Raw genomic sequence first — 8,161 nt, forward strand, 5'->3', positions numbered from 1 at the left:
GTTTAGGGTTTAGGGTTTAGGGTTTACGGTGTGCAGCTTGAGACCCTTGAGCTGCTGCTTCAGCAGCGCGTAGCGAGAGCCGGGGCCCCGCGGCGCAGGCACGTGGAACCAGTCGGGGCGGGGCCCCGCAGTGGAGGGCCCCACACGGGGTACTTGTGGGGTGTTTGCTGCTGCTGCTGCTGCTGCTGGTGCTGCTGCTGCTGCGTCGCTGCTCTCCGCCGGCCCGCTGTTGCTGCAGCTGCCCGAGCTGCTGCTGACGCCCGCGCTGCCGAGCTGCTTCGCTTCTCCCCCTGTGAAGCAGCAGTTCCCGAACAGACGCGTGCGCCTTGCTGCTGCTGCTGCTGCTGCTGCTGCTGTTTCTGGCGTTGCTCCTGTCTTCGGGTCGTTCTGCTGCACTGTGGGGTGCTGCAGCTTGCTGCTGGTCGTTTGCCGCAGCGCACCTGCGTGGAGGAATCCAGCAGTTTGCTGCTGCCGCGGCTCTGCAGCAGTAGCAGCAGCTGCTGCCGCTGCTGCTGCAGCGGAGGCGGGCACATTGTGCAAAGAGTTTGAGCTTCTGCCGGAGGCCAAAGTGCCTGTCTTCTGCTGCAGTGAATGAGCCGACACGGGAGCCTGCTGCTGCTGCAGCAGCTGCAGCAGCAGCAGCAGCAGCACTGCCCCGCGCCGCCGCCTCTGTCTTCTGGGCTTAGACATGGCCAAACGTGAAGCGCTGGCGCTGCAGCAGGCGCCAGAGCGCCCGGTGCAGCAGCTGCTGCTGCTGCTACTGTTGCTGCTGCTGCAACTGGGGGGCAAGGAAGGAGAGGCCATCTTGCGCTGCGGCTGCTGCTGCTGCTGGCGATGCCGCTACTGCAGCAGCTGCTGCAGCAGCAAATGCAGAAACCGCTATCTTGCTGTGTTTACACAGCTCTTTGTGTATTCTAGCGCTCCCTAAGAAACGCTGTAGGCAGGGGCCCCAGCAGCAGCCCCTCCCTCCTGCTGCTGCTGCTGTCTCAGCGGCGGCCGCAGCAGCAGCAGCAGGAGCAGTAGGGATCGGTCACTCGACCATTCCTTACGCTGCTGCAGCAGCAGCTGCTTGCGTGGCTGCTGCTAAAAGAATGTTATCTTGCTGTTTTAAATCATTAAATAGTTTAATAATATTTAATGGCAGCAAATTGTTTCAGCAGCAGAGTATAACGTGGTAGGCTGCTGCTTTGTGGCGCTGCTTCGGCGGTAGCTTAGCAGCAGCGGCAGCAGCAGCAGCAGCTGCTGCTGCTCCTGGTGGCACCTGCGGCTGCAGATCGATCCTTCTGGGCTTCCATCTGTGAAAGCCCCCCCGACAAAAGATTTGGCCCTTTTATTGTTTGTATATTTGGGCCAGCAGCAGCAGCAGCAGCAGCTGCTGCAGGTCGCTCGCAGCAGCATCTTCCAGAGCTCTGCTACTGCCGTATCCGTGACAGCGGCAGTAACAGTCACTGCAGCAGCGCCAGCTGCAGCAACAGCTACAGCTTTAGAGACAGCAGCAGCATGCTAAGAAGCCCTAGCAGCAACAGAGGAAGGTAGATAGCCGGGAAAATGTTCATTGTGTGGCGGCAGCGGCTGCTGCTGCCACTGTTGTTGCTGCTGCTGCTGCAGCGACAGCCAGCAGCAGCAGCAGAAGTGGAGGGGGAGGAGGAAGACCACGAATCTGGCATCCCCTTCATTGCTGAGGATTGGCCGGGACTGACTTCTGGCCCAACAGCAGCAGCAGCAGCTGCTGCTGCTGCTGCAGCAGAACAGCGCCGAAGCCCGGGGTCTCTCTCGCCGCCCACAGCTTCTGGGACGCCCTCTGCAGCAAACAGCCGCAGCAGCAGCACGCGGAGCAACCGCAGCAGCAGCAGCAGCAAGAGCAGCAACGCGGACGGCGGGAAGGCGGGCAGCGAGGCGGGCTCCACTGGCAGCAGGCCGAGCAGCAGCAGCAGCAGCAGCAGCAAGAAGGACTGGGAGCCGCACAGCCTGCAGCAGCCAGCAGCAGCAGCACTGAAGCTGCAGGTGAGAGACACAGCTGTCACCAAGAAGCAAGTGGAGAAGCTGCGGCGGGAGAAGAAGCTGCTGCTGCTGCAGCGGGAAGACACGGAGCTGCTGCAGACACAGGAAAACGTAGCAGCAAAATTTGGCCCTGAGACGGAAATTGCAGAAAGAGATGCAGCAGTTTATAAACCCAACAAGTTCAAAAAGTGGATTAAAATCATTTATTATTTCCTCAACAACGGGGGAAAAATGCCAGAAGACGGGCTCTTCGACGATGTCTAACTCCTACTGCTGCTGCTGCTGCTGCTGCAGCTGCTGCAGCTGCACTGAAGTGGCAATGCCCGTAGATATGTGTGCTGCTGCCGAAAGAGCGGCAGCAGCAGATGCAGCGCGTGCTGCAACAGCAATGTCTGTGCAGCAGCACGACCTGCTGCACAGCGGCAGCTGCTGCTGCAACAGCAGCAGCAGATGGCCCCGCTGCAGCAGCAATGGCAGCACTTTCGCGACGGGGGCTGCAGCAAAACGCGTGCTGGTGCAGCAGCAGCAGCAGCAGCAGAGAAAACACGGCAGCCGCTGCTGAAGCGGCTGCTGCAGCCTCCTTTTTGTGTCTCGCGCTGCTGCTGCTGCAGCAGCAGCAAAAGTGCAGCAGCCCTAGCGCCCCATAGGTTTTGAAGCAGGGCGCATATTGAGCAGCAGCAACAGCAGCTGCTGCTTCCGCTGCTGCTCTTCGCTGGCCCACGACGACTCAGCGACGAGAGCAGCAGCAACAGCAACAGCAGCAGCAGAAACAGCAGCAGCAGCTGCTGCTGCTGACTTCGTCCTTCCTGCGGCAAGCAGCCACGGAAGGTTTTCTAATTGACAAATTGTAGCTATTTATTTTCTGTCAACATGAAGCTCTATTTTTAGCCAAACCCTCGCTAAACCCTAAACCCTAGCTAAACCCTAAACCCTAGCGAAACCCTAGACCCTAGCGGAACCCTAAACCCTAGCTAAAGCCCAGCGAAACTCTAAGCCCTAGCTATAGCCTAAATCCTAGCCAAACCCTAGACCCTAGCTGAGGCCCAGACCCTGGCTAAACCCTAAACCCTAGCTAAACCCTAAACCCCAGCTGAAGCCTAGCGAACCTAGCTAATGCTCAAACCCTAAACTAAACCTAAACCCTAGCTAAACCTTAAACCCTCGCAACGATCACGCCAAACCCTTTTGCTGAACCCTTTGTGGCTGACGCTAAAGACGCAGCTTCCAGCCGCAGCAACTCAAACCCTAAACCCTAAACCCTAAACCCTGGATGCGTGCCTTGCCCATCACATCCTTCACCCGCGACCAGTCCCACAGCAGCAAAGCTCCTCCCAAAACCTCTCACGCCACGCAGCCGCAGCCGCAGCAGCAGCAGCAGCTGCTGCTGCTGCTGCTACACAATAGCCCTCGTAACGCCTGGAGCAGCGGCGCAGCTAAAGCTGCTGCGGCGCGAAATTGCTGCTGAAGGGGAATAGGCGCTGAAGCTGCGGGGTGTACATACACCTGAGAAGGACTGCAGCAGCAGCCGCTGCTGCTGCTGCTGCCTCCTGCGCCTTTCGGAAGCGGCAGTGGCATGGAGCCGCGAACTCGCTGCTGCTAGTGCATGCAGCAGCAGCTGCTGCTGTGGGGAGTTGCGGTGTATGTACACCTCAAGCAGCTGACACAGATACACCAGACGCAGCCCATAAAGACCCTCTGGGGGCAGCTCTCTGGCACAATGCCCGCTGCAGCACAAAGCAGCAGAAGCAGCAGCAGCAGCGGGATTAGCAGCAGCAGTAGGACCTGCACTGCTTCAGCCCCTAGGAAGCTGGAGGTTCGGCAGCAGCAGCAGCAGCAGCACAGGCTAAGCAGAAGCATCATACGGGGCAGCAGCAAAGATGAGCACAAGCAGCAGCAGCAGCAGCAAATCTGTTCCCTACGTGAAGAACCCCTCAATTGTAAAAAGCAAAACAATGCCAATGCCGTCCACTGTGAAGTGCTGCTGCTGCTGCTGCTGATGCTGCAGCAGCTGCTGCAGCCGCTGCAGCCGCTTCCTGCTCTCCTCTGCCAGCACCCCCAGCTCTCTGCTGCATGCAACAGCAGCATCAGCAGCAGCAGCGACGGGACTGGCCGCTGCAGCAGCAGCGCCTTCACCCTGTTGCTGCTGCTGCTGCTGCTGCTGCTCTTCTTCGTCAGGCATATCTCCATCATTCGACAGAGGCAGCAGCACCGTCATGCGCAGCTGCAGCTCCCACTCGTTGCTAGCTTCCAGCGCCTGCAGCAGCAGCAACCGCAAGGCAGCAGCAGCAACAGCGGTGCAGCAGCAGCAGCTCCCACTGCAGCACTGGAAACGCCACAGGCACGCAGACCCCCAGGGAAGAAGCTGCAGTAGCAGCAGCAGCAGCAGCAGCAACTGCTCGTACCCCGAAGCAGGAGAGTCCCCTTCGAGACCGCAGCAGAAGCGCGAATGTATCTGCCAGCTGCTGCTGCTGCTGCTGCTGCTGCTGCACCTGCACGAAGGCCCCTAGGCAGTCTACTACAGTGTAGGTACACCGTATTTGTGGACACGTCGCGCTGCTCGTGTTGCTGCTGCTGCTGCTGCTGCTGGTGCCAGGCCCGTGGGTAAGCGTAAAGACGATTAGGAAGCTGCATGCGCAGCAGCAGCAGCAGCAGCAGCAGCAAAGCATGAGCTAGCCTGTTTTTGGTAGCGCTAGCGAGGGTTTAGGGCTGAAGCTAGGGTTTAGGCACTAGGGTTTTCCTGCTGCTGAGAATTAGGGTTTAAACCCTTACGCCACTCCATCGCCATACACCGGGACAACCAGCGTGGCTCCGTGCTGCTGCTGCTGCTGCTGCTTCTGTCGCCTCTGCATGCGGTTAACAAGCCGCTGAAGATGAGTCTCCTGCAGCAGCAAAGCAGCAGCAACAGGACAGCCGCTCCACCTTAAGAGCCTAGGGTCTAGGCTTTGAGTCTGTAGGGTTTGGGGCTTGAGCCCTCGGTTTGGGGGCTAGGGTTTAGGGTTTAGGGTTTTAGGGTTTAGGGTTTAGCCCTACAGCATCTCGAGCCTTCTGCAGCAACTCGTTTTGGCTGCTGCTGAGCTTCTGCAGCTCCCTGGCGGCCATGGGCAGTGCCTCGAGGCAGTACACAAGAGGACCCTGCAGCAGCAGCAGCAGCAGCAACAGCAACAGCAGCAGCAGCAGTTGTCAGCAATGCCTTTAGCAGCAGCACCCGAGCTGCACCCGCCACAATGCAAGCAGCTGCAGAAAGCGGCAACGAGCAGCTGCTCAAACAGCACAGCAAGCGGCAGCAGCAACAGCAACAGCAGCAACAGCAGCAGCCGAAAAATTTACTGGTTGAGGCTCTGCTGCTGCATCAGCAGCAGCAGCGGCAGGACCCTGCAAATCTAGGGCATTGAAGGTCGCAATGAGGGAGTTTATGGCCTGCGCAAACAGCAGCAGCAGCAGCAGCAGCAGCAGTGACAGTGGCGCCGAAGAATGGAGTGAACGTGCACCTCCTGCTGCTGGAAACAGCAAGAGCAGCAGCAGCAACAGCAGCAGCAGCAACAGCAGCAGCACTAACAGCAGCAAGACGTACGGCGAGGGTAGGCGACTCTCCTGGCAGCAAAGACAGCAACGCCTGCAGCAGATGCGGATAGGCGCGAAGACCCGACAAATCTGGAGCTACTGCTGCTGCTCCTGTTGCTGCTGCTGCTGCTGATGTCGTTTCTGCAGCTGCTGCTGTCGCTGCTGCTGCTGCTGCGGAGTCACCAGCAGCAGGCAGCAGGGCAGCAACGGTTCCCTGCGGGACGCCCAAGATATCTTGCCACCTCAGGCTCTGCCTTGTTGCTGCTGCTGCCTCTGCAGCCGTTTCTGCTGCTGCTGCTGCTGCTGTTGCTGCTTCGTCAGCAGCAAGCACAGCAGCATCACCATCATTTGTTGCTGCCTCATGATCCGGTGCTGCAGCGGTGGCGGCGCAAGATGCGCCTCCGGCTTTATCTTCGTCATTCCTGCTATTGCTGTTGCTGCTGTTGTTGTTGCTGCTGCTGCTGCCGCTGTTGCCGCTGCTGCCAACACTGCTGCAGCAACCGGTGCTGCTGGTGCTGGGGCTGCTGCATGAGCTCAGACGCCTTTGCCCAGTTCCTACGGACTCCTTGTGCTGCTGCTGCTGCTGCTGCTGCGCCTTAGCAGCAAAAGCCTCCTGTGCTGCTTCATCTCCTTTCGCAGCATCTGACGGTGCCGCTGCAGCAGTTGCTGCAGCAGTAGCTGTGGCATTGGCCGCAGCTTTAGCTGCAGCATTTGTCTGCTGCAGCAGCAGCCGGAGAGACTCCTCTACTGCATCTTGCTGCTGCTCCACTTGCTGCAGCAGCAGCATAAGCTGACTACCATATTCCTGCTGCAGCAGCATTTGCTGCAGGCGCTGCCCTTGCTGCAGCTGCTGCTGCTGCAGAGGCTCACGTTCATGAGACTCTTGCATGAGCAGCAACTGGTTTGCTGCTGAAACTGCAGCAGCAACTGCTTCCTCGCGCTGCAGCAACAGCGGCGCATGCAGAGAAATGAATCGCCCACCCAGCTGTGTGGTTAGATGCTGCTGCTGCTGCTGCTGCTGCTGCTGCTCGGACTGACAACGCCGTTCCTCACAGGCTTGGTCCGCATTGGGGCCTGTTTGGGTACTTCCCTCTTGCTGCTGCTGCTGCTGCTGCTGTTTCTGCTGCTGCAGCATCCGCTCGTAGTGCTGCTGCAGCAGCTGCAGCTCCTTTTCATCCCCAAAGGCAGCAGCAAGACGACGCAGCGAAAGGCGCGCTCGGTGCAGCGAGAAGCCGTGGCGGCTGCAGCGGTGCAGCAACTGCTGCTGCTGCAAGTGCAGCAGCAACAGCTGCTGCTGCTGCCCCTCCAAAGTAACGCCCGTGTCTGCTACAGCAGCAGCAGCTGCTGCTGCTGCTGGAGATCCAGAATCCTGCCAGCGTGGCTGTGCCCGGAGGCCGTTCGCCTGCAGCGCCTGCCACTCTTCGTGCTGTTGCTGCTGCTGCTGTAGCAGCAGCAGTTGCTGCTGCTGCTGATCCTGCTGCAGCCCAAGAGCAGCAGCAGGATCCGTGCGACTTTGTTTCCGCTTTGGGGGAGGCTGCACTTCTAGAAACCTTTTGAGGGAGCAGACTGAGGGCGTCCGAGATGGAGCACGCTGCTGCTGCTGCTGCTGCTGCTGCCGCTGCTGCTGCTGCTGTTGTGGACTGCGCTGCCCATCGTCAGCGCCTGCTGCTGCTGCTGCTGCTGCTGCTGGCGCAGGGCTTGCCCGCAGCAAGTTCCGCGCAAGCTGCCGGCCAAAGCCCAGCAAGGAATGCCCAGCAGCTGAAGCGCGTGTCAGCAAACCTCCAGGATCAATCTGCTGCTGCTGCTGCTGCTGCTGCTGCTGTTCCTGCGCATCATGGCGAGAAGGAAACAAGTGCTGCTGCATCTGCTGCTGCTGCAACTGCTGCTGCTTCTGTTGCTGAATCTGCTGCTGCTGCAGTTGCTGCAGCTGCTGCAGCTGATCTGCTGCTGCTGCAGTTGCTGCAGCTGCTGCAGCTGCTGCTTCCTCTCCCAGCGCGTGGATGCAGCGGAAGCAGAACCCTGTGGCGCTGAGCGGCAGCTGCTGCTGCAGCTGCGGCGGCGGTGCGCCGCCTGCTGCAGCAGCAGCTGCTGCTCCGATGCCACGCGCTGCGAGAAAGCAGCAGCAGCAGCAGCAGCAGAAGCAGGTTGTGCCGCAGCAGCTGCAGTGGGCGGATCCCTGTATAGTAGCGGGTGAGACAGGCCCTGCCGCTCTTCCTGCTGCTGCTGCTGCTGCTGCAGCAGCTCATGCAGAGAAGACGCCACAGCAGCAACATCCGAAGCAGCAGCAGCACTAGTGAGCAGGCGAGTTACAGGACACCGCACATCCTGCCGTTGCTGCTGCTGCTGCTGCTGCTGCAGGCCTGGGCGCTGCGCGCCTGCGCTTGCCGAGGGCCTCGGGTGTACATACAGCTGCGGCTGCAGCCTGCCCCTGTAGGCGCCTGTTGAGGGCCGGCGCTGTGCTGCAGCAGCAGCAGCAGGTCCCGAGGCAAAGAGTGCAGCAGCAGCAGCAGCAGCAGGCCCGCTGCCGCTGCTGCTGCTACTGTGCGCCCAGGGCACCTGCAGCGAGGGGCCTACGCCCCCCGTAAAGGCTGACGCCGAC

At 60.0% G+C, this 8,161-nt stretch overlaps 3 protein-coding genes across 3 annotated transcripts; 1 reads left to right on the forward strand and 2 right to left on the reverse strand.

Annotated features, from left to right (window-relative positions):
* Positions 1 to 9: 9 nt before the first annotated feature.
* ETH_00028530 (uncharacterized protein) lies at positions 10 to 804 on the reverse strand (the record flags this gene model as incomplete). The annotated part of the gene is made up of 1 exon (XM_013380052.1): positions 10 to 804. One exon carries the CDS (start codon positions 802 to 804, stop codon positions 10 to 12), a length of 795 nt encoding a protein of 264 aa, XP_013235506.1.
* A 744-nt stretch (positions 805 to 1,548) lies between these two features.
* Positions 1,549 to 2,265, forward strand: ETH_00028535 (uncharacterized protein; the record flags this gene model as incomplete). The annotated part of the gene is made up of 1 exon (XM_013380053.1): positions 1,549 to 2,265. The coding sequence occupies one exon, from the start codon at positions 1,549 to 1,551 to the stop codon at positions 2,263 to 2,265; it is 717 nt and encodes a 238-aa protein (XP_013235507.1).
* A 2,501-nt stretch (positions 2,266 to 4,766) lies between these two features.
* ETH_00028540 (uncharacterized protein) lies at positions 4,767 to 7,668 on the reverse strand (the record flags this gene model as incomplete). The annotated part of the gene is made up of 4 exons (XM_013380054.1): positions 4,767 to 4,880; positions 5,032 to 5,133; positions 5,329 to 5,418; positions 5,573 to 7,668. Coding segments are annotated over 4 exons (2,402 nt in total), but the record flags the coding sequence as incomplete, so codon positions are not given.
* Between the last annotated feature and the right edge of the window lie 493 nt (positions 7,669 to 8,161).

Source organism: Eimeria tenella, genomic scaffold (genome assembly GCF_000499545.2).
Source record: "Eimeria tenella Houghton genomic scaffold, Eth_scaff437, whole genome shotgun sequence".
Lineage (NCBI taxonomy): Eukaryota > Apicomplexa > Conoidasida > Eucoccidiorida > Eimeriidae > Eimeria > Eimeria tenella.